This window comes from Protobothrops mucrosquamatus, unplaced genomic scaffold (genome assembly GCF_001527695.2).
Source record: "Protobothrops mucrosquamatus isolate PMUCROS unplaced genomic scaffold, P.Mucros_1.0 scaffold1906, whole genome shotgun sequence".
In the NCBI taxonomy this organism is placed as follows: Eukaryota; Metazoa; Chordata; class Lepidosauria; order Squamata; family Viperidae; genus Protobothrops; species Protobothrops mucrosquamatus.
Window position 1 is genome coordinate 19,904 of NW_015388030.1, and position 25,282 is coordinate 45,185.

Consider the following 25,282-nt stretch of genomic DNA (forward strand, 5'->3'; position numbering starts at 1 on the left):
ATGGGATTTAAAAAGAAGCTCACAAAAAGAAACTTATAAATTCTACTGCTTAGAAGAAAAGAGAGGAAACATGCGTTACATCTGAGGTTGGAAACGATGTATGGAAGTCACTGGCTCAGATTTTTTTTTTAAATCTTAGAAACATGATCATCCAGTAACTATGCAGGACATCCTGCAGCACTATCTGATATATCTGAGCACCCAAAGGTCCTCAGCTCTTCTGGTGTGTTTCAAAACTGGGAGAAGGGAATTATAGCAAAGATGTTTCTCAGGAGTAAACAAGGAGGAGCAGTTGCCAGAGGAGAAGGCAACAGTGAGTCAGAGCATGCTAGTATCCAGGAGGAGATAGTCTTCTCTGGATAGAATGACTAGCATTCCCAACCTTGGATATGGAATCTGAGTTAATTCTAGATCTATTGCCTCAGATCACAAAGTATGTTCCATTTAGGTACTCTCTGCTGCCTTCTACCAAAGTTCCCGCACTGAAGAGAAGGAGACAGAGAAGAGAAAGACACAAAGAAATAGAGATTGGCATAACTGGGTGTGTGTATTTGCACATGAGTGCAAGAGCCTCCTCTACAGGTTAGATCTAGTAGTGCATATCAAGGCTCACTGCCCTTTGGGGATAAAAGGTTCCCCCTCTTCAGGATCTGGCCGAGGCCCTGGATCACTCAGACATCTCATAATCCGCTGGTTGCTGGGACTATCGCCTGTCCCAGGAGTAAAGACGTCATCTGTGCCTGGAGAAGATGGCTCTTTGACCTTCATCACCAATCCCTCCTCATCTTCATCTTCCTCCGGGGAGGGTGGAAGGTGGTTCAGCCCTTTCAGCGCCTCATTCACCAAGTCAACAGACTCCGGCGACTGGGGGGACGCTGGGTCAATAGTTATGATGGGGACGTTCTCGGAATCCAGCTTTGGGTCATAAGCAAGAGGGTCTACAGAAGAAGGCAAAAGATAAGTGGAGTTGAAGGAAAGAGCCACTCAAGTAGCAGAATCATTTTTCTCTGCTCCAATATATCAGGAAAATCATTTTCCTAATTATGTCATACTACCCACTGTGAGGCATAAGGAACCAGAACAACACCCTGAGCTGATCAGAAAGTTTCCTCATTGCTTATTTAGAAGAATCTCCTCAGACTTAACTTCACTCTCTGGGGAACAACCACAGAAGGCATCAGGGATTTGGGGGGGGGGGGCAAGTATCCATCACTCTCTCCCTTGCAGGGACACACAGCTTGTCAGTCTCATAACTCCTCCCCCAACTCTAGCTGGAGATTTCCACCACATCTACCCACAGTTTCCAAACGTCGCTGAAATACAACTTCTCACCATCACCTATACTGGAAGATGGAGATAAATAAGTTCCCTATTCTTTACATTAAAGCAGACCCAGTGGGACATAAAAAATGGAGGTGTGGGGTCCAAAGTCTGCCCCTTAATCTTTCCACTTACCTGAACCAATGCGTGCCCTTGACATGGTTGGTGAATCTATTTTATGTGTTGGCACTGTCAGGTAGTTGTTCATCTGGAATCAGAAACACACGGGCATGTGTTAAAAAGCCCCAATTTCGGAAGTCCAGCCCAGTTCAGATTTCTGGAGCATTCTTTATCTGCAGTAGTTTCAATTTAGAAGAGGCAAGAGCCCCAGATAGTGGGAGCAGTTTGAAAAGTGTATGTCCCTGTGTTATGTGCGTATAAATGAGCTTATTATGCATGGAAAATTTTGCTCATCCACAAAGATGGATCTTGAAATAGGCTCAACATTTGCCAGTCACTGAAGAGTAAACTATGCTGGCTCAGGAATTCTGGGAGTTGAAGTCCACGAGTCATACAAGAGCCAAGGTTGCCTACCCCTGATCTAGAACCTCACAAGGTTCCTCTCCCACCCTCCCCAAATTCCACCTTCCCGCCTTCCACCTTCTGTTCCAGCTGCCGAGCCTTCTGTCTTCTCAGCAACATCTGGTTCCAGGCTTCTTCATAAGGATCTGCTACCAAGGTGTGTCGATTATATGACCGCAACTGGAATGGAAAGCAACAGAGGTTAGACTGAGAGGCAGATGCTCACTGCCTGTTTAAAAAGTATGGTTTCTGCAACAAATCTCTAGGAAAGTCGATACAATTGACTCCAGGATTTAATTCCAAGAATTAAAAAGCAGGCAACATGCAGTTTTCCAAATGCTTGCCACACCTATCAAGGAGTCTTTAGCCATCAAGGATGATAGGAAATGAATCTTCTGATATTTGGTGGGCTGCTGATTGCCTATTGTGTATGTTATTAACCATTGTACGAAGCACATCTGCCAATGCTTTCTACCCGCTACTTCAAAGTCCATCCTCAGTATCTACCTCTTGGCTAATGGGAGGTTAACAATGATCTCTCTGCATTACTGAACTATGTTTCCGCTTGAGCGGAAGGCTCAAAGGTGGAATGAGAAAGCACAGGAGGAGAGAATCTACTGCGATTTCTTTTTTAAAAAAAAATTGGCTTTGAAAAAGTCCTTGCGCTTACCCTCTGCCTGGTTTTTTGCAAGTTGTTGCGCAAGATTTTTCGAATCTCCTCCTCTTTGTCCTTTGACAGAGCTGGCAAAATGCGTTCTACTGGCAACGTTTTCGGATTGATATTCCTGCAAGATGAAAAGGATTGGTTCCTGCCTTGGTTAAGTCTGAGTTCTCTATTAACTCTGCTTGTTGCAAGCCAGTTGTGAAGCACATGAATGGTTATCGCATGACCTCTGGATACTGCACGGCTGTAAACAGAGGACTGGTCACAAAGCTTTTTTGCTTTTGTTTTACACCATTGTAACTTCTAATGCTTGCTAAATGAGTCAGTCAGAAGGCAAGGGCTACCTAAATCAATTGGAACCTTCCAGCCACGATTTCAAAATTGCTACTTACTGCATCGAAACGGTGGAGACAGCAGAAGGGATCTTGCCCATCCCCCCACTTTCCACCAGCTCAATTGCTTGCTTCATCTCCATCTTGTGATAGAAGGCGATCAACTGGGGCTCCTTGGATCTTTCCCCAGCAATCAGGCACTTCTTCACATATTTCTTGTTGAAACGGTTTAGCCTTTGGAGAAATCATACAACAGGGAGGCATGATCAGGGAGAGGAAAGAATGGAAGATGTGATATAGACAAAGGCAGCAATCAAAAAGTACTACAGGTAGTCCTCAGCTTATGACCACAATTGAGCACAAACTTTCCGTCGCTAAGCAAGACAGTTGTTACATTGGTTTTGCCCCGTTTTACGAACTTTCTTGTCACAGTTGTTAAGGGAATCACAGCCATTGTTAAGCTAGTAGCATGGTTGTTAAGTGAATCTGGCTTCCCCATTGAGTTTGCTTGTCAGAAGGTCGCAGAAAGTGACCCTGGGACGCTGCAGCCGTCATAAGTACATGCCAGTTGCCAAGTGTCTGAATTTTGATCACGTGACCACGGGAATGCTTCAATGGTCGAAAGTGGGGAAAACGATCGTGTCACTTTTTTCAGCGTCGTCATAACTTCAAACTGTCACTAAACAAATGGCTGTAGGTCGAGGACTACCTGTAGTCCAGGCTGCTGTATTTATTTAGAAGCAGGGAAAAGTAGATATTATGGTTACAAATTTTCAAAACGGTTAACTAAAAACTGACTTGAGAAAACAAACCTGTACAAAGGCATCAAAATAAGTATTTCAATCATTTTTTTCTTTTATTTGTTTCTTCTGCTCAGGTGACACTTACTTGTCCTTCCAGTGGTGATGTCCATAGTGGCCACATATATCCTCAATCCCCGTCAAAAGATGATCCAGGAACTATTTCAAAAGCAACAATGATGCATTTATTGTTCATTTATTGAACATTGCCTTCTCTCGAGAAGAACGACACCTTCCAATTGTAAGTATGAAAAGGACTGTGAATACCATGAATTATGAGAAAAGCCAGTGAATTCTGGACCACATAAAGCTTGACTTTCCCTGCAGAAAACCACATAATTGAGATATGGGATATAATGGCTGATGGGCGAGAAAGTTTGTCAAGGTTAAGGAAAGCACAAGGAATAAACAATGGATAAGGTTGGGATCAATCAGATTACAGAACTATCCCTGGAAGAATTTCCAGCTATAAGAAAAGTTTGGCCAGGGTAGTCAAGAATTCCATACAGCAGTCAATAGGAGCTGATGCCGACTTGATGGCACCTAAATACAGGAAGTCCTTGATTTACGATCGCAATTGAGCCCTATTGCTAAACAAGGCAGTTGTTAAGTGAGTTTTGCCCCATTTTATGACCTTGCTTGCCATGTGATTCACTTAACGATTGTGGCAATTCGCTTAATGACCCTGGTAAAATTGGTTGTAAAATTCCAGCCCCAATTGTGGTTGTAAATTGAGGACTGCCTGTAGTAAAATCTTTAAAATGTTGAACGTTGTGAAAGATAATGTAGAAAATGTTACCCTCCATTTAGAAAATATAGAAAAATGATATTTCACAGAAACATCAACACAGCTGATTACAGTTGCACTCGCACATACACTCCACAGCAGGGTTCTTCAAACTTGGCCCTTTTATGACTTATGGACTTCAACTCCCAGAATTCCTCAGCCAGGCATGCTGGCTGAGGAATTCTGGGAGCTGAAGTCCACAAGTCATAAAAGGGCCAAGTTTGAAGAACCCTGCTCCACAGAGACGCTTTGCAGCAACTAGAAGAGAACTATCACCTGAGTGTGAATTTCCTCGTTAATGGATCTCTTGGTCTCCTGCTTTTTTTTCACTGCCAGAAGATCCACCAGCGGACGGATGGTCATGCCCTGCAGACAGACAAGCCAAGTTAAATTCCACCAGCCATACCCAAAGTCAGTTCATTTTTCATTTTCCTTCACAAATGCTCTTCCCAAACACTTTGTTGGCCCCGCCTCTGTAGCAGTGGCTGAGCTTGTTCTCCTATTCCAGGGGTCTCCAAACTTGGCAAGTTTAAGACTTGTGGATTTCAACTCCCAGAATTCCCCAGCCAACCATGCTTTTCTGGGAGCTGATCCACAAGTCTTAAAATTACCAAATTTGGAGACCCCTGTCCTATTCCAAGAGTCGTTGAGGATCACCAGAAGTATCATCGGGTCATCCCTGAGGCACACTGGAGATCTGGTGGAACATATACATCTTTGCAAGTCTTTGCTCAAATGAGCTTCCCACCCTCTAGAAATCAGCCTGTGGAGTGAGGTGAATATGTCCTCAAAATCATCAAAGGTTTCATTTCCAGGTCATTTCTGATGTTTCATATATTTAATCCATATTGCATTTTACGAGTACCACTAAAGAACTATACACATAAATATACAAAGCATGAATGCCAGAAGGCGTAATTAATACAGTGACTCCCAAAAACATTCTCTATTGAGAGCAAAGCTAGGTGACTCTACCCAGCTAACATTAGCTGATCTTTGATGACATCCATCTAGCTAGCACTTGGAAAAGAATCCATCAGGAAATCCCAGGCCTGTAGACTAGACTAAAAAGTTGAAGCAATATCCCAGAAGAGGGCAGTGGCAAGCCACTTCTGCACTATTGCTAGGAAAGTCACACAAACATGTTTTTGCAGTCTTAGGAGTCAAGCTCAACTCAAAGGAAACTTGACTTCATGTGTTTATGATACTGTAGGAGAACAGCTGTGTTTGTCTTCAGGAGCCCCAAATCCAAAAAAATCTGGTGGTATCTTTTCTAACACATTTTATTCAAAGAGCCTTAAATCCTGGCTCTGCCAGTGGCCTGAAGACGGTTACTGGATTAAGAGAAGACTCTATCTCTACCCTGATGTATATAGGTTCTTTATTTAGTTATCTTTGTTAATTTTAATGTTAATATCCATTTAAACTTTTATAAGGTAAAGGTTTCCCTTGTCCATTTGGGTCTCACTATAGCAGACATGTCAGTCACGTGACGTCGCGCAACGTATCGGGACTGTTTTGCCATTGCTGGCAATGGGGTGGGCGTATGATGCGTCCAGCCGATGGGCCCGCAGTTTGACACCTCTGCACTATAGCAATAGCAATAGCACTTATACCACTTCACAGTGCTTTTCAGCCCTCTCTAAGGTTTACAGAGTCAGCATATTGCCCCCCAACAATCTGGGTCCTCATTTTACTGATCTTGGAAGGATGGAAGGCTGAGTCAACCTTGAGCTGGTGAGAATCAAACTGCCAAACTTCAGGCAGCTGGCAGTCAGCAGAAGTAGCTGCAGTACTATATTTTAATCATTGCACCACCATGGCTTATGGACATGCTCATCTCTGTTTCTTAGCCGAGGGAGCCAAAGTTGTCCAAGGACGCTTCTGTGGTCACGGGGCCAGCATGATTATATGCTGTGGCACACAGAACGCTGTTACCCTCCCATCGAAGTGGTACCTATTAATTTACTCGCATTTGCATGCTTTCAAACTGCTGGGGCAAGGAACGGGAGCTCACCCCATCTTAGAGTACTTGGGTCTTGAACTGCCAACCTTCTAGTCAACAAGCCTAGCATCTTAACTGCTAGGCCATGCCCCCTTAATATTTTATATTGTCATTGTATTTTGTTGTAAACCACCTACAGTCATTTAATTGCGAGAGGCGCAGCTCAAGCTCGCTTCATCAGATGCATAAGTAGCTTAATTGATCTAGGCTTTATACTGGGGAGAGATGAGGATTGGTTAGGGTTAATTAACAGAGTCCCAGTAATCTGTCTCATATATAATTTACATAGCCACCCTGTCTTCTCCTCCCTTTTTTCCAAAATTCACCTCAGTTTAAATGCTACATTAGCCCAGTCACTCTAGGCAGCTGATGGAAGTGAGGGACGGCTCATGAAAGCTTATACCTTTGTATAAAATGTGCTAATCAGTAACGGTGCTACCAGATTCCTCCTGATATTTAGTAAATGAAGATGTAGAGCAGGGGTAGTCAACCTTGGCTCTTTTATGACTCGTGGACTTCAACTCCCAGAATTCCTGAGCCAGCTAAGCGGGCTCAGGAATTCTGGGAGTTGAAGTCCACGAGTCATAAAAGAGCCAAGGTTGACTACCCCTGATGTAGAGGAAGAGGAGAAATCCAGATCTTACTTCTGCACAGGTACTCAAAAATCCAGACTGAAGGTACTGGATTGTGAAGGTTGTTAGGAGGATGGCAAACGAAGGGGCTAGACAGGTCTACCTGCACAAAGACTGTGAAGAAGATCACTGTGATGATTGCTGTGAGAAACATGTCTCGCATTGGGAAATGCTGATGTTCCAGGAGGTAGCCGAGAGAGAAGGCAATGGCCCCTCGCAGGCCACCGTAGGCAATGATGAACTGATCCTTTGGACTCAACTTCACAATGCGAAATTTGTTGATGAACCACGTCAACCCCAGCACACCTGAACAAAGATTGAAAAGACAGAGAGGCACAGATTACCTAACAGCACTGTTGACACATACAGAGCTCTTGATTTTTGTTTTTTCAGGGGTTCAAATCACACTGCTCACACAGTGCATGTACACCAAATCAGATACAAGGTTAGTGGCCCCATACACATAGCATGCAAAATCTAACATTCATTCATTCACTCACTCAACTCACTCACTCACTCACTCACTCACTCACTCACTCATTCAATTTATTTGCCACCTATCTCATCATGGGACTACTCTCATACTCTAATAGTATGTTGTACAAACCCAGCTTGTTTCCTAAGCATTTCTCTGAGGCAGAGCAACATCTCTGCTGCACACAGTGGCCTCTATATCCCCTCTATTCTGGGTGCAATTTAGGTGACAACATGTTCTCCCTCTGTCCATTTTATGCCTGGACACTTCCTGTAAAAGCTTGCAGGAGAGTTTGCCAGTGGCATTTATTTATTTATTTAGCTTATTAAGTGAATCAGAACACAAAGTGACCCAGGCGGCTTAACAATACCAAAATGTTAACAGTTTAAAAACCCATAAACTCTTCATCCCCCTCAGCGGCCACCTGATTGCCTCTGTATCAACCAGGGGTCTTTTGTCAACCACTGACAAAAGCACATCTTCCAGAAAAGTAATATGGTGGGGGCCAAACTTATCTTTGAGGGAATGATATTCCCCAGGGAGGGAGCCACTATAGAGAAGGCCCTTTATCTTGATCCCACAAGGTGTACTTCCCTAATAAATAAGGACCCACAACAGACCTTAGAATAACAGAGTTGGAAGGGACCTTAGAGGTCTTCTAGTCCACCCCCCCTGCTCAGGCAGGAAACCCTATACCATTTCGGACAAATGGCTGTCCAATCTCTTCTTAAAAACGTCCAGTGTTGGAGCATTCACAACTTCTGGAGGTAGGTTGTTCCACTGATCAATTGTTCTAACTGTCAGGAATTTCCTTCTCAGTTCTAGTTCCTTACCTTCTCATTCTAGTGGGCTGGGTAGATGCTAACTAAGGAGAGGTGGGTCTTCAAATAACCTGGCCCCAAGCCACCTAGGGCTTTAAAGGAGATAACCAGTAACTTTCATTTATCACCCCAGCCTTATTTCCCATTTCAGAACATGTCCAGACCTAAAACCCTGGCAATCAAGCAGAAAATCAGGGTGCAAACGACGAAGGCCCAATTCCAGTGGTGGTTTCCAGCCACGGTGGAGACACCAAGAAAGATGAAGATAAGGGTCTCACTGACGCTGCTCCACATCTTCAGGAAGTATTTGATGGTGGTGTGGGACTTGTGGGAGATATTGGCCTCCACATACGGGCGCATCACTACCCCTGCAGCAATCAGCCTGCAAGAAAGAAAGAAATGAGCTATGGGAAGACCACAGAGACCACCAGCATCCCTGGTGGAGAAGAAGGTATTCCATGCCACCAGATGATCATACTCAGGGGTTTTTTTCCCTCATAGAACGCCCAGAAAGGAGTTCCGACACGTTTTTTGGATGGAACCTTGTAGGGTAGGCAAGGTGGGTTGTATGATGTGTGTGAGTTCCAGCACCTTTTTTTTTTTTTTTAGAAAAAAAGCACTGATCATACTTGCAAGGAAAGGGTGGAGAGAGGAATGCTTGTAGGACCTATCTACATCACTCAAAAATGAGCCTTAATATACAATTTTGTGTTAAGCGTTCATTTAGTTGTTCACTGGCAATCAGGAACTGCCTACATGTTGAGTAAGTGGGAGACAACTTTCCTCTAAACCCTACGCAAGACTAAAATATGCTGCCAGAGGAAGTGACCTTCCCATGGCTTCACACCCAGCCCAGACACCCATATGTTCCTTTAGCTCAGAGCTTAATAACAACTTTTAATCTTTCCAAATGATTTAATGTGTTCTTCACTTGCTCACTACCTAAGGATATACTATTTCTGGATGGCGTTTAAATTGTGTGTTTATTCATTTGTATTTTAGTCCTTTACCTTTTTGCTTATCTTGTATTTCAAATGGCTAATAATAAAAAAATAAAAATAATATCAAAAAAGAGAGAGAGAGAAAGAGAAACCTCCTTCCAGTTCACCTCCGCCAGCTGTGGGGGGTGGGCAGGAAAAGGTGAATTGGAAACATGTCCCGTCCCCCCCCAGCAATTTTTCTGCATTTCTTTACCCCTTTAATCAGGGTGAGTCAAGCTTACTGCTCAGCAGTAGATCCACAATGACTCACCCACATTCCTAAGGGAAGCGCACCAGTACGACAGAGCCAAGTATCGCTGAATCCAAAAGGTTGTGTCCCCCACTGTCCCCGCCCCCCCCCCGCTCCGCTACTTCTTTTATGGCCCTGACTGGGTTGGAGTTTTTGTCTCTGTCGGTTTTATAACGAGGGAGGTTTTCTAGCCGATTCTGCTGACAGTATCTGGCATCCGCCAGCAATGGAGCCTGGGGATGACTCATCCCACAAGCTTGGCAGAAAGCTGCTGTTCTGCAAGCCTCCAAGAGAATTGGGTGACAAAATGGAGGAGAGGCAACATACTTCATTGGTGCTCGGAGATCAACTAAAAACAAAGTCCTTGCAGTCAGGCCAGAGAAGAAAAGCCCTTGTCCCAGTGGTGGGATTCAAATAGGTGAACAACCGGTTCTCTGTGTGGATGCCGCTTCCGGAAGTCCATTCTGGGCCTGGGCAACAAAAAATTAGCTACCGGTTCTGCCGAAGTGGTGCGAACTGGCTAAATCCCACCACTGTCTTGTCCTCTGCCTTTGCAGAATGCAAGTTGCCTTTCAAGGAAAAGACATCTGTCTGTTACATCAACTGTATACAACCTAATACAAATAGTCCTTGATTTACAACCACTTGTTTAGCGACCGTTCAAAGTTACAACGGCACTGAAAAAAAGTGACTTATGACCAGACCTCACACATGTGACCACCACAGTATCTCTAAGGTCACATGATCAAAATAGGGGGTGCTTGGCAACTGCTATGTACTTATGACAGGTTGTAACGTTCCATTTGCGAACTCTCCCAGCCGCCTTTCAATATGTAAAGTTAATAAGGGGAAGCCGGGTTTACTTAACTTGTTTACCAACAGAAATTTTGGTTTCAATCATTTATTTATTTATTTTATTTATTTACATGGATTTATATGCCGCCCTTCTCCCTATAGGACTCAGGGCGGCTTACAGCATATTAAAACACATAAAACATCGTCCCCCCATAAAAACCTATTAAAAACCAAATATTTTTTTTTTCGCTGTATAATTAATTAAGATTTAAATTAAAAATTGTCCCTATTTAAAAATTCTCCCTAGGCCAGACCCGCTTGTTGAAAAAGCCATGTCTTGAGGGCGCGGCGAAAAGGTAGGAGGTCCGGAATCGTCCGGATCTCGGGGGGTAGTTCGTTCCAGAGGGTGGGGGCACCCACANCTGAGGAGGCCCGCTCTGTGGGAGCGTACCGGTCTGTGAGAGGGGATCTGTGGCAGAAGGCGGTCTCGGAGATATCCAGGCCCGATGCCATGGAGCGCTTTAAAGGTGGTAACTAACACCTTAAAGCGCACCCGGAAAGCCACTGGTAACCAGTGCAGCTCGCGCAGCAGCGGTGTTACATGGGAGCGACGAGTCCCTCAATCATGGTCATAAGTTGGGGACAAGAAGCAACAGATGAAAACTAACCAAAGAGAAAAAGCAACCTAGAACTAAGGAGAAATTTCCTGACAGTGAGAACAATTAACCAGTGGAACAACCTGCCTCCAGAAGCTGTGAATGCTCCAACACTGGAGGTTTTTAGGAAGAGACTGGACAGCCATTTGTCTGAAATGGTATAGGGTTTCCTGCCTGAGCAGGGGGTTGGACTAGATGACCTCCAAGGTCCCTTCCAACTTTATTATTATTATTGTTGTTGTTGTTGTTGTTGTTGTTGTTGTTGTTATTATTATTATTATTATTATTATTATTATTATTATTATATACACTGCCGTTGGGCAAAATTCCACCATGCTCAGTTATTTCACCCCTGGAGTTCAGAGGGGAAATATGAGTTGCTATATCTGTGCATTTTAAAAGCCAGGTAGCCCTTGACTATTTCAGCCATAAATCATGAGGGCTGTAAAGTGAGTTACCACATGATCAGATCTGATTTTGTGACTTTTTTTGTGGTGGTCATTAAGTGAATGCCGTGGTTATAAAGTGAATGCTGGAGTCATTAAGTGGACCCATTGTTGGCTATGAGGTGATTTTGCTGAAAACTGGAAATAAATGGCAATGTCCAACAGAAACATCATAAATTGGGGTCAGGTGACCATAGGCTGCTGCAAACAGCCATAAATGTGAGCCAATTGCCAAGTGCCCAAATATGGTCACATGACCAGCAGATGTCAGAACTTTGGAACTAGTCATAAGTTGAGAATTATTTGTAGCCCTTTCTCAACAGATGTGTGCAGATTACAACTTTAGGGCAGGAAGATGCAAGTATGGTTACCTTATGGGTCATATCGGACTTAAAACCAAAGATAGGTGGCCGCATTCAGGAACTCAGTAAGATCAGGACACAAAGTGCAAAGAAGGCCAAGAATTTTTGTGGCATTTGTGTCCACCTATTGAGTCTTTCTTAGGAACCTGGGATAGGGAGATGCTGTTGTTTAATTATATTAAAGGTGTTACACAAGATGTAAGGCGTTCCAAGTAAAGCTGCTTTTTGCAACTGATTGACACTGATTTGTCAATGCTAATGATGTTCAAGTGGTGCTTCAAATGTTTCGGATTGGACCCTATTACTATTGGCTTTCTACTTTGCTTTCTTTTGCCATTGTGGTTCTACTTCTGTTCGTAAGTCTTTTTATTTTGTGATTATTATTATTGTAACTGTACAATAATAAACTATCACATTTTATTTACAGTTTAGATCCTATCGTATTTTTGTAATTTCAGATGTTATCACATTTTACATAACTTTAGAGACTATTTTATAACCTAGACATAGATTGCTTCTTTTGGATCTCACACATGGATTCCAGCCAGGTTGTTTTACAAATATATTTTAATTTTATCTTAAAATTTTATTTACTATTTATTAAGATAGGTTTATAACTGACTGTCTAGGTGACTTTGAGCCAGTTTTTCTCTCTCTCTCTCTTTCTCATTTCAACCTATCATGAAGGAGAGAGTACATGAATGCAAATCAAGTTCCTGGAGGAAAGAGAGGTAATTCCAACAAATACATATAATAAATAAATACCTTAAAATAAGACAGCTGTCTATGATCTAAAGCAGAGGGCTCCAAAACTGGCAATTTTAAGGCTAGCTGGGGAATTCTGAGAGTTGAAGTCCACAAATCTTAAAGTTGCCAAGTTTGGAGACCCCTGATCTAAAGGTTGTGGTCTAAAGTCAACCTCAACTCCTAGGAATTTCATGGACATAACAACAATACAAAAATGGTTTGCAGGATGTTTTCCCCCACCCCAAGTTTGCAGTCTAGCCTACAGCTCTGATGTGTCATTGTGGTCTTCCATCCAAATACTAAACAGGCAGAGCTCTGCAGAGTTTTGGGGAATCACTAGATGCTGCCACAAATGTCCACGAACTCATTATAGTTTAATTTTTACAGCAGGGGCAGGCAATCCATTTCCCCTTCAGATGAATGGACTACAACTCCTACAGTCCCTTCCAAACTACTATGCTAACTGGGACTGATAAGAGCTCAAGGCCAAAATGCCTGAAGGGCATCACTTGCTGCCATCTCAGTCTAATACTTACGCCATGATGCCTGAAAGGTGGAAGACTTCTGCAGACAGATATGCCATGTAACTGTACAGAAAGACGAAAAGAGGTTCAATGACCCGGATGTGGGAGGTGAAACGGGAGGTGAAGGCTCCGATGATGCCGTAGACAACCCCGACAAAAACGCCCCCCAGGGACACCACAAAGAAGCTCAGGAAGCCCAGGATGATGTCCGTAAGGGTGACTTTATCAAAGTTAGCAAACTCTTCAAAAAGGTGGTAGAGAACCTGGAGAGACACAAAGGAGGGAGAGAAAAGCCATCTCAGACCACCGAGGCAGTGATCAGAGGTTGCCAATAGGTGTGCCAACATGAAAGGGAATTACTATCCCACAAAGGAAAGGAGAAAAGTTGGATCAAAGGGGAACATCTTTTTTAAAATATATATATATATATATGCACCATTTGTCCTGCTGGGTGCAAGCTGATCATAATTGGTCTCTGAGAATCAGCATGGCAAACCATGTGCTAAGCTGGCCTCCTTGGCTAGAACAGCAAAACCCTAAGTCAACCTTGAGCTGGTCAGGATCGAACTCCTGACAGTGGGCAGAGTTTGCCTGCAATACTGCATTCTGATAGGTATCTTGTGTGCAATTCCAAAACTTCTGGAGCACCATCAGCATTGACAAAATCGCCCTCAGTCAATGGCAAAAAAAGGCAGCTTTCCTTGGAACAGTTCACATTCTGCAACAATACCTTTAACACCATCACACAACAACATCTGCCTACCCCTGGTCCTTGGGAAAGACTTGATAGGCAAATAAAAGTGCCAAATCCAGTCTAAACATCTGGCTGATTGTGCAATTGACAACAATAAATTATATTTATATACTGCCCAATTTCCAGCAGCTCTAGACCTCCTGTTGAAAACTAATTAAAGCCCTCCCTGTCTTAGCCAATTATAACCTGAAACTGGTCCAGCTGTCAGGAGCCGTTGTCTTTTCTTTGAGACCTTGTTTTGGTCATCAGGACATTGCATCATCTCCCTCTCATCCCGCAGGGGGCTGGAGAATGGACATCCAAAAGAAAAGCAAGATTGTGCAAGATCAGGCATGTGTTGGCATCCAGTTAGCTGCTGGGGTAGCATAAATTCAGGGCAGGCCAAGAGACAAAAGAAAGGAACACCAATTGGATGTTTCTGCATTTTTTTAAGCGTCATAGTGCTTTATGGCAGGAGATGATATAAACTTAATAGCTTCACTGCATCTTAACCACTAGTGAGATAATCCAAGGCATCTAGATCCATGACAGCTTCCAGATGATTGATTTCAACTCCCAGAATTCTTAGCAAAGTCCTGCTGGTTGAGAAATTATGGAAGCTGAAGTCCACACAAGGCTAGACAAGACTGACTTGAGGGATTAAAATTCAAGACCCTTTAACTTCAAACTGTTTTAGGGGAGATTTTTCCCTAGTTCCATCCCTCTCAAGCAGGAGTCCCCAAACTCTTCAGCTCATTGACCCCTTCATGAAGTTCCAGATTGTTCATTGACCTCCAAACATTTATTATATGAAAACAATTTAATAAATACTTTAACTAATAGTACAGACCAGGGGTAGGCAACCTTGGCTCTTTTATGACTCCTGGGAGTTGAAGTCCACGAGTCATAAAAGAGCCAAGGTTGCCTACCCCTGGTACAGACAGTCCTCAATTTACGACCAGTCCCTCAGTGACTATTTGAAGTTATAATGGATGCCCCCAAAGGAATTTATGACCTGGTTGCAAAGTTCCAACTTTACCCCCTTTCTGCAGCTCAGAAATAGGAATGCTGCCATCGGACAGAGCATTTGCAGGGTCCCACTCAAGAGAGGTTGCTCACTTCTAAAAGTTACTGACAACTGAACAGGAGAAAACTGGGCAAAGGAAGAGAGACATATACTGTATCATTTTGGCATCTCTCTGAATTTAGAGAGACCTTCTTGGGCCATGTAGCAATCATGACTTTGCACAAATTAGTCACTTCTTAGTGCCCTTTCGTTGTCCCAGCTATAAATAAAATAACACGGTTAAAGCCAGTTTTTCCACTCCATCCTCTCTGCCCTTTCAACTGCCTCCTGGTGAGGAAGGAGGAAGGGACCTTCCTGGCATTAGTCACTGAAAGCACAGTAGTTCTCTTACATTCACCAATAGCAGATTCCCCAGAAAATGCAACCTAAAATATAAATGGTGTGCGACAAAATTCTTTCCCAGATTTTTCTTTTTCTACATGCTCTTATATGTAGCATTACTACAAGTTATAACAGTTTGCAGTAATACCCCATAAGAGATGCAGAGTTGGGAGAAGATGAACTCTACTTTGCGTGTTGCTATATAACAGGAGTGTCAAATTCACGTCACGTGAGGTGTTGCGATGTATTGTGACTTTTTTTCCATTGCCAGCAATGGGGTGGGCGCGGTTTTGCCATGACCGCATCCAGCCTGCGGGCCGGCAGTTTGACACCCTTGCTATATAAGCTGTATGTGGTAGGCCTAGACAGGAAACATGACCAGATGAGCTAATTCTACTTAACTGTAAGGTTACATTAGCAAAATCCTGCAAGTCTCAAAGTACTTATCTTCCCTCTTGGTTCCATTTACAGCCCCCAAACTAAGAAGGGTCTTTTCTGAGCCTCATCCCCACCTGTTGTGGGTCAAACTGCCTTTTATCTGTTTCTTTGGTGTCTCTCAAAGCCATTTCCACATGCCATTACATGCTGCCTGCAAACCATCTATCAGTCTTGCCCCAACTTGGTCCCTCTTTCTTCAGTACAAATACTGGAGTAATATTTCCTGCCCTTGAAGAAACAGCCTAGCTTAAAGTTCAGGACTGTAATAGCCTGTAAGAGTATTCTTGAGAAATAGAAACAATCATAGACTAGGCAATGACCATGTTTATTGTTGTTGTTCAATCACTGTGTCCGATTCTTCGTGACCCAAGGATCATAGATGCCAGGCTCCCCTGTCCTTCCCTGTCTCCCAGAGTTTGTCCAAATTCATGTTCATTGCATCGATGACACTATTTAACCATCTCATCCTCTGCCGTCTCCTTCTCCTTTTGCCTTCCATCTTTCCCAACATCTGAGTCTTCTCCAAGAAGTCCTCTCTTCTCATTTAGTGTCCAAAGTATTTGAGCTTCAGCTTCAGTATCTGTCCTTCCAAAGAACAGTCAGGGTTGATTTTCTTTAGGATTGATTGACTGATTTGATCTCTCAAGGGTCTTCTCCAGCACCACAATTCGAAAGCATCAATTCTTCAATGATCATATAAGAGGCACCTTAGCCCGCAGAAGCAATGGGGCAGAGACTCTCAAGGGTCTTCTCCAGCACCATCAATTCTTCAATGATCAAATGTCTCAGAAAAGACCCTCCCTAGTTTCTGACTTGCAAAACTGAGGGGGAGAGATGTACTTCCAGACTTGCAAGATACTGTTACTATAATCTTAGAATAAAGATAGTAGTGTTAGTAGTCCTGGCTGATGCTTCTTGTCCAGCCTACCTCTAAGAGTTGGTAAGAAAAGATCATGAAGCACAACATAGCATTGTCCTTCCAGACTTCACAATCCTCCTCCATCCTTTGGTATCTGCTGTTGGAGGTGGTACTCTCTCTCTAATAATAGGGCTGGCCCTATGTCTAAAATAACAGAGACCTGGACCTCAGAAGAGCTACAGAGAGCAACCAATTGCCTTTCCAACTCTCAATAATTTGTTAACCAGCCAACTGACAACAAACGTCCATCAAGTGTTAACCAACTAAGTTATTTTCAGGTCATCCCAACAGGGCCTTTCCTTTATACAAACCATCTCATAATAGAAGTTGCTGTTTAGTTGTCCACATCTCGCTGCAGTACTGATTTGCCAATTTCCCTTGTCTGGGAGGCTGGTCTTCCATATCTTTCCATCCATAACTCAGGATTACTTCAACCAAGGGTGACATTTTCCAATCTGTTCTGAATTGCTCACAGAGCTGTGAAATGTAACATAAACCTGCCAATTTTTTCATTGTAAGCTCTCCAGGTGAGATCCACACCTACCCTCCTGACCTTCCATAAGGGCCCAAAAAGTTGGTTCTACCACTTGGCCAGGAGCCCAAACAGAAAAGGGCACCAGACCATGTACTTTGTGCTCCCTTCGCCCATCTTTCAATTGTGAATTATCATTATTATTGTTAATTATTGTTTTATCATTTTAATGTTTATCTGTTTTTAATGTTTTGTAATGTGTCTAGAGTTATCTCTAGATGAGCTAGGAGGCACACAAATTTAAAATAAAATAAAATAAAATAAAATAAAATAAAATAAAATAAAATAAAATAAAATAAAATAAAATAAAATAAAATAAAATAAAATAAAATAAAATAAAATAAAATAAAATAATAAAATAAAATAATAAAATAAAATAAAATAAAATAAAATAAAATAAAATAAAATAAAATAAAATAATAAAATAAAATAAAATAAAATAAAATAATAAAATAAAATAAAATAAAATAAAATAAAATAAAATAAAATAAAATAGCAGTTCTATACCAGTGTTTCTCATCCTTCTCAGCTTGAAGATTGGGGAATTCTGGTTGGAATCCACACTTCAACTATGCCTTAGCTTGGTCTTACAAATCATTTCAAACATTGTCCTCCACCCACCCCATCAGTGACTTCATGGTCATCTCCATCTAATTTCCTAAACAAACACTGTCTTGTCACTGCCTTCTTCTTAAATCTTTTTGCAGTGTCTGCAGTCTTGGGATTTCTTAAAGGCCTTTTATTCAAGTATTAAAATAATTAGCGTTGCTTCGCTTTTTGATTGGGAGGCGCGCAGAGTTGGTTGAAAGATGGGCGGTTATATACAGATAGTCCTCAACGTATGACCACAATTGGGACCAGAATTTATATTGGCAAGCAAAAGGGTTGTTAAGTGAGTCATGTTCAATATTATGACCTGTTTTGCCATGGTTGTTAAGTGAATCGTTGCAGTTAAATGAATCACACAGTTGTTAAGCAAATCCATTGCTTCCCCCATTGACTTTGCCAGTTGGAAGCTGACTGGGAAGGTGGCTAATGGTGGTCACGTGACCCTGGGATTCTGTAGTCCTGATAAATATAGGCCAATTGCCAAGCAGCCAAATGTTGAACCCGTGACCATGGGAACACTGCAATGGTTTTAAGCAGGGGTCTTCAAACTTGGCCCTTTTATGACTTGTGGACTTCAACTCTCAGAATTCCTCATCCAGCGTGCCTGGCTGAGGAATTCTGGGAGTTGAAGTCCACAAGTCATCAAAGGGCCAAGTTTGAAGACCCCTGGTTTTAAGTGTGAATACCCATTGTAAGTCACTACTTTCAGTGCTGTTGTAACTTTGAATGGTCGCTAAATGAATGATCTTAGTTCAAGGATACCTTATTTTAAATAAATAAGGTATTAGAGTACCTGAAATATAACACAGTACATTTAAAAACAAATGCATGATTATGTTTCATGCAGTTAAAAAGGTTTTGTCCAGACTTCGCCTTCGGTTTCTGACATTTAGTCAGCTTCACCTTTAGAAAGCCTTCATCTTTTTCAGTTGCTAAGCATCTGTTGATGTCCTGGAAGGCTTTTTTTAGTGGCCCATTAGCTATTTTAGTTTCATTTGTTCCAAATTATGTTTGGGGATTTATCGTTTTCTATTGGGTTTTGGATAAACATTGCTAGGCACTTTGGGAATCTCTGATTAAGAGACTGGAATGAATGCTTTAATTTTTAAAAAAGGTAGTAATGTTTCAACCAATGTATTATGAAGTCCATTAGCCATGACTACAGTGAATAAATTTCCATATTCAGGCCAATCTGTTGGTCCGACTACTTCAGTACTGTCAACAGTGGCCGGAAGCAGGTCCTCTGAGCTTTAGAGAAGACCTTTTTTACCCACTTATCTGAAGCTCCCAAGATTGAATCACAAACTTATGGAATGCAATGCATGTACTGTGACAAGGCCTACAGCCGAATCCAATGCTTCTCAACCTTAGCAACTAGAACTTATGATCTCCTGGTTTCTAGTTTACTGCCTTAACTACTACAACAAATGGTCTCTCTTAAATATGGTACAGCTCATATTAAACTGGCAGAGATTTCCTTACATTTTCCCTTGAGATCTTCTGCAGACAAACTCTGTTTTCTATCCCTGGGTTATCTAATATTTAGGAAGACAAGAAGTAGATGCCTTCAACTTGAAAGACTTGATGTCTATCAAATGATCGTCCTGAGTAGATACAGGATATCTTTGACTAAGAGAAGCTAAGAATCAAACCAAAAGGCAAAGTGACCCTTTCTTTGGGGTTCCCTTGGCATCAGCTGATCCCTTCTGGAGACAGAAATCTCCCAGCTAATAATCCCTACATCAATGTCCGCATGCAGTGTGTTTTTTTGAGAGTATGAACATTGTGTTGAATCATGCACAAGACATTTTAGGCGTCTCCTCCTCCTTGGCTGCCTTCAACAGTGCTTCAAATCCACAAAGTCTTCCTTTATTCCGTGTCAGAGCCAGCCCTGCCAAAGCTGTGCTCTACTTACCACAGTAACTGCATCATTCAACAACGACTCGCCAAACACCAAGATGTGCAAAAGTTCATTGATGTGAATCTCCTCAAATACAGCCAGCACGGCCACAGGGTCCACCGCAGAGATGATGCTGCCAAAGAGCAGGTTGTCTAAGAGACCAATGTTTGATAAGGAAGGACCACCTATCTGGCACACGGCATACATCAGACCCCCCACGAAGAAAGCATTCCATAATGTCCCAATCACAGCAAAAATCAGGATGGTGCCCACATTCTCAGTGAATTGGCGCAAGGGCAAGAAGTAGCCAGCGTCCAGGATAATGGGTGGGAGAAGGAAGAGGAAGAAGATCTTGGAATTTAGGACTGGGGGGATTTCCCCCACGGCTTTAATGAGTGCACCAACCAGCAGTCCTACAACAATGAGTAAGCAGCTCTCAGGAACGATGCTGGAAAGGGTTGGAATCACGTGGAATCCTGTAAGTAGAGACAAAAGCAACATGGTCAAGATTTTAGTAGTTTTAGTGAAGCTGCATCCTCTGCACATTCCAGTTCTTCAGTTTTGCCAAGAAACTAAACTTACATCATCTGTGCACTGAGGATGTTACATAGTTTGGTAATGAAAGGTCTGCAAGGAAACAACCAATACCGGAGAGCACCAAGGACCCCTTCTTACATCATCTCCTAGAATCTGGATGTGAGCAATTGAAGGGTCCTGAAATAAGACTTGGTCCTTGAAAGAAACACAGTAGCACATTTTGGCTCCAGGACAACCTGTACATTGGATTCTGTGATCAGCCTAGATTATGCCAAGTAGGAATATCTGCATGAAGATTTTCTTAATTCATTAGCTGCAATATTATATGTAGTTACCCTAGTAGAGTAAATTCCAGATAACTCAGCTGGGCTTATTAGGTTGGTAAAACTGCTGGAATAATTTAGCTGTAATGAATCTGCATCTTTCTTACCGCATCTCCTCTCCAATTGAATTCCCACTTTGTATCACATCCAGAAGTAGACTTGAATGAGAGGACAAATTGGCAGAGTTTAATTATTGACTGCTCTTCCTTATTTAATGTCATATGTATCATCATTTCCTTATTTCCAACCATCAATCTGGGCTTGCCATGGTGATATAGCCCAAAACTACATCATCCCCACCAACAAACAATGATCAGCAATCTGGGGAGAACATGATCCTGCAAAAATGAACCAAACATTTTTTGGGGGGTGGGGGTGAGGGGTGGGTGGGCTTTTAAGCATGAAAGCAATCTCCAGAAAAAAGCAAGAGGATTGAGCACGATCAGGGGTAACATAATGAAGTTATTAAATCCCAGACAGGGACAATTCTAATTTTGATATTTGATGTTGGCTGTTCCCTCTGAATACAGAAATATTCGATCCCAGCCCTTCCCTCCCCTCCCCACAACCCCAGTTATCTTTTTTTTATATATTTCTCAAAATACAATTTGGTATTTTGTTTAGGAACAAAAATGATGGTAAGCACAGCATGTTGTATTTTTAATTCCCTGGCAAATGGATTCATTGTCATAAGAAGCAGACATTTTTAATAAACACCTCAGTTGCTTCCATCTTCCCTGCTGAACTTCTGGGCACAAGAGACCATCTGTTTTAAGTGGAGCCTGTTGAGCTGTAAAATAGATCACCACACTCTGATAGCTTAGTTATGTTCAACCAGCTATGCAAATACTAACAGCACCATAACAAAGCTGACATCATGCAAAATGCTTCTTGGATGTCAGGCAAAACTTCTATAAGATGAAGGCCATCAAGATGACTGCAACCTGTCTGATGGCATAAGAGTAACCAGAGATGCCTTCTCAAAAAAAGAAATGGTCCTACAGCTTCTGCAATTTGCTTTCTATCCTGTCAAGCTCTAAAAGGCTGGCAACTTCCATAAACAAGAACCATTTCAATTTCTGGAAAGATCACTGTTGCTACTAGGATAATGTAACAGAATCTTGAAACCCTATCAAAACAGGACATAGAACATAGAATAATAGGGTTGGAAGGGATCTAGCAGGTCTTCTACTGCAACCCCCTGCTCAAGTAGGAGATCCTGGACAAATGGCTGTCTAAGCTTTTCTTAAAAACCTCCAGTTATGGAGCACTCACAACTTCTGGAGGTAAGATGATTCCTTACTGTCAGGAAACATTTCCTTAATTCTAGGTTTGATCTCTCTTTAATGATATTCCACCTGTTACTGCTTGTCCTGTCCTCTACTGCTTTGGAGGACAAGCAACCCCCCCCCTCTTCTCTATCACTCCCCTTCACATCACCTGTAGTCCTTCTCTAATGAAGGCAACAATTCCCCTGTACAACATATATCTACTATGATAAATACAGAGTACTCACCCTTCTCCCTACTCACCCTTCTCCCTACCATGGACTCAATAGAGGTAATCCTCACTTTATGACCATAATTAGGACCAGATTTCTGTTGATAAGCAAGGTGGTTGTTAAGTGAGCCCTGTGCAGTCGTGTCAAGGGGGCGGTGCTCATCTCCATTTCTTAGATGAGGGAGCTCCCATTATCTGAAGATGTTTCCCTAGTCATGTGGTCAGCATGACTATCAGAGCATGCACAGTCTTATTGCAGTAAACAGCGCCTTGTATTAAATGGTAGTTAATCTAATACTATCTACAACATCATACACTAGGAACAATATACATACACATGCTAATATAGCAGGGTCTGTGTCTCTTTAAGAGCATTTGTATAAATGCATCACTGCAGCGGTTAAGGGAATCCAACTTCACCCACTGACTTTGCTTGGCCGAAGCTGGCTGGGATGATGGTAAATGGCTATCATATGATTCCAGGATGCTGCAATTGTCATAAATACATGCTGGTTGCCAAGCGCCCAAATTTTGGTCATGTAACCATAGAGATGCTCATCGGTCCTAAGAGCAATGACTGATCGTAAGTCACTTTTTTCAGTGCCATTGTAACTAAGCTGTAAGTTGAGCACTCCCTATAAACTGTTCTGTAAATGGTCCTGTTTCCTCTCTGAACTGTCCTGCTGCCTCCTCTATAGGCACTCAAAAAAAGAGAATACACTGCAATGATGTAGACAATGCACGTAAGCAACATTTCCCAAAGAATCCAGCTGAACTGTCCATATGCAATTTGCAGGGCGTTGCATAGTTCTGGATCATTTCAAAGAGATAAAATCTTAAGAAAACAGCCAACCAAGTCAAAAATTAAAGAACGGGATGTAAAATATGCCTTTAAATTTAAGAGCATAAGAATAATTGCACTGCATCAAATCTAAAAATCCATTTACTCCAACACTGTTTCTCCAGAATGGCCAAATATGTTCACAAGAGAAGAAAATGAGGAAGACAGCATCTCTTACTTGTGTTCCCTGGCAAGAAGTACCAAGAAACCTACTCCTCTTTTATTGGCAATAAAACTAGGAGCTTTTATTTTAGTTTGCACTGTCCTCCTTTGATTTGCTCCAATAACACTTTTCTGATACAAGTGCCCTCGCTTAAGAACTGACCTGTTTAGAAGCCGTTCAAAGCTGTAACAGTGCTGAAAAAGTAACTTTTGGGCCAGTCCTCACACTTACAACCATTGCAGCATCCCATAGACACATGACAAAGGTTTAGGTGCTTTATAGCCAGGAGGATTTATGGCTACCACATCCCATGACCAGGTTTGCACATTTCACAGCCAGCTTCCAACAAGCAAAGTCAACAGAGAAAGTGGCAGCACATTGCAAATGCAGTCACTCAATCTCTCACTTAATGGCCATGAGTGATTCTCTTAACAACTGTGGCAGAAGTGAGATTGCATGTCCGTCACAGTCACATGATGTCTGGCTTAACAACGATATTGGCACAGCAACCAAACAGGATGGGTACAGACTTCAACGGATAGGTAGGACTGCAGAAAAAAACAATTGCAACCAGCCTGCCTTCCATTGAGGATCTGTACACTGCACAAACTATCTACAACTATCTCAAATCCTCAAAACATAAACTGTTTCAACTTCTCCCCTCCAGACACCGCTATAGGGCATTGCATGCCAAAACAACTGGCATCCAAACACCTAACTTCTATAGCTCTTGCCTCAGTTGAGATATTTTAGAAGAAACCAGACAACCATTGATTGGACGTGTTCTAGCTTTGTAATTCTTGCACAAGTGCTGACTCTGAAAACTCAAGGAGCACCTTCTCCCATTGTATTATTTAAAGCAGTCTATTATTTCAAGCTGGTCTAAACAGCTCATTTAGCAGGAGTTCCAGAGATTATTTTTAGAGCAGGTATTCATCTTTTTCATTCTGGTATCATATTAACTTGCAAGGCCCAAAAGTAACCAAGAAAACCAGACTAAACATGAAAATATACATATGCTCAGTTACGTCATAGGCACAGCTTATAGAATTCAGCTTTTCTCCAATATTTCTAGCAACATCACCAGCTGGGACGATGCAACTCTTGCACATTGCAGAGAAAAACACCAGTCCCGGAATGACAAACGTCTAGCTGAATTGAGAACACTCTGGATGCAGCAGCTTTAAGCTTGACTTCTTCACAGTGACATTCCACTTTTTTCCATCTTTTATTCTCTTCCTCCCCACAGCCTCATATACAGCAGACAAGAAACCGGTGGGGTCATTTAAGGACAAAATGATGAGTCAGCAGCCTGCTGCAGCTGTGAGAGAGAAAATGCATATCCTGCACCACAACAATATTAAAACAGCAATTGCTGAAATGGATAGAGATACCTGTTCCTGGTTTCCCCACTCGCTGAATGAACAGCAACATTTCTCAACCTTGGCAATTTTAAGACAAGGGGTCTTCATCTTCCAGAATTCCCCAGCCATCCATCCAAGGTAGAGAAGTACTGGTCTATACTAAAGAAGATTGGGTATCATTGGATCAATTCACATTTTTTTCTTTCCAACCTAGAGTGTGAAACAGTATGGAGAGGAATCTTATGATTCCTGTGTTGGAATGCTTTAATGTGCATTCCTGCATTGAATAGGAGATTGGACTTTATGGCCTAGATCAGGGTTTCTCAACCTTGGCCGCTTTAAGAGAGGTGGATTGTAACTTCCAGCAAGGCTGAATGGGGAATTCTGGGAGTTGAAGTTCCCGTATCTTAAAGGTTTCCAGGGTTGAGAAACACTGATGTAGAGGCTTATATAGAAATTTGCACAATGACATTACCAAGTTGCATGAAAAATCTGCAGATCAAGCGTCAGGTGTCTATCCCCTTTCAAATTACTACCAATTTTAATATGGTCCTTGCTAGTTAAGGTAAAAGTAAAGGTTTCCCCTGTGCAGTCGTGTCCGACTCTAGGGGGCGGTGCTCATCTCCATTTCTTAGATGAGGGAGCTCCCGTTATCTGAAGATGTTTCCCTAGTCATGTGGTCAGCATGACTATCAGAGCATGCACAGTCTTATTGCAGTAAACAGTGGCTTGTATTAAATGGTAGTTAATCTAATACTATCTACAACATCATACACTAGGAACAATATACATACACGTGCTAATACAGCAGGATCCAACAAACCATAATTACAGCAGGAAATGGAAGAGAGAGAACACATCAGCAGAGCCTTCCATTTATACAAATGCTCTTAAAGA

At 42.2% G+C, this 25,282-nt stretch overlaps 1 protein-coding gene across 1 annotated transcript in view; it reads right to left on the bottom strand.

Moving 5' to 3' along the window:
• Window positions 1-495: 495 nt before the first annotated feature.
• The window catches only part of SLC9A1 (solute carrier family 9 member A1), a 72,144-nt gene continuing 47,357 nt past the window's right edge, over window positions 496-25,282 (bottom strand). The window contains exons 2-12 of the mRNA XM_015823535.1: window positions 19,673-20,133; window positions 13,131-13,381; window positions 8,523-8,740; window positions 7,166-7,368; window positions 4,702-4,791; window positions 3,727-3,797; window positions 2,899-3,072; window positions 2,513-2,627; window positions 1,921-2,022; window positions 1,456-1,528; window positions 496-938 (exon numbers count right to left, since the gene is read on the bottom strand). Coding sequence (XP_015679021.1) covers window positions 610-938; window positions 1,456-1,528; window positions 1,921-2,022; window positions 2,513-2,627; window positions 2,899-3,072; window positions 3,727-3,797; window positions 4,702-4,791; window positions 7,166-7,368; window positions 8,523-8,740; window positions 13,131-13,381; window positions 19,673-20,133 — 2,087 coding nt within the window. The 3' untranslated portion in view covers window positions 496-609. The remainder of the gene's footprint in view (window positions 939-1,455; window positions 1,529-1,920; window positions 2,023-2,512; window positions 2,628-2,898; window positions 3,073-3,726; window positions 3,798-4,701; window positions 4,792-7,165; window positions 7,369-8,522; window positions 8,741-13,130; window positions 13,382-19,672; window positions 20,134-25,282) is intronic.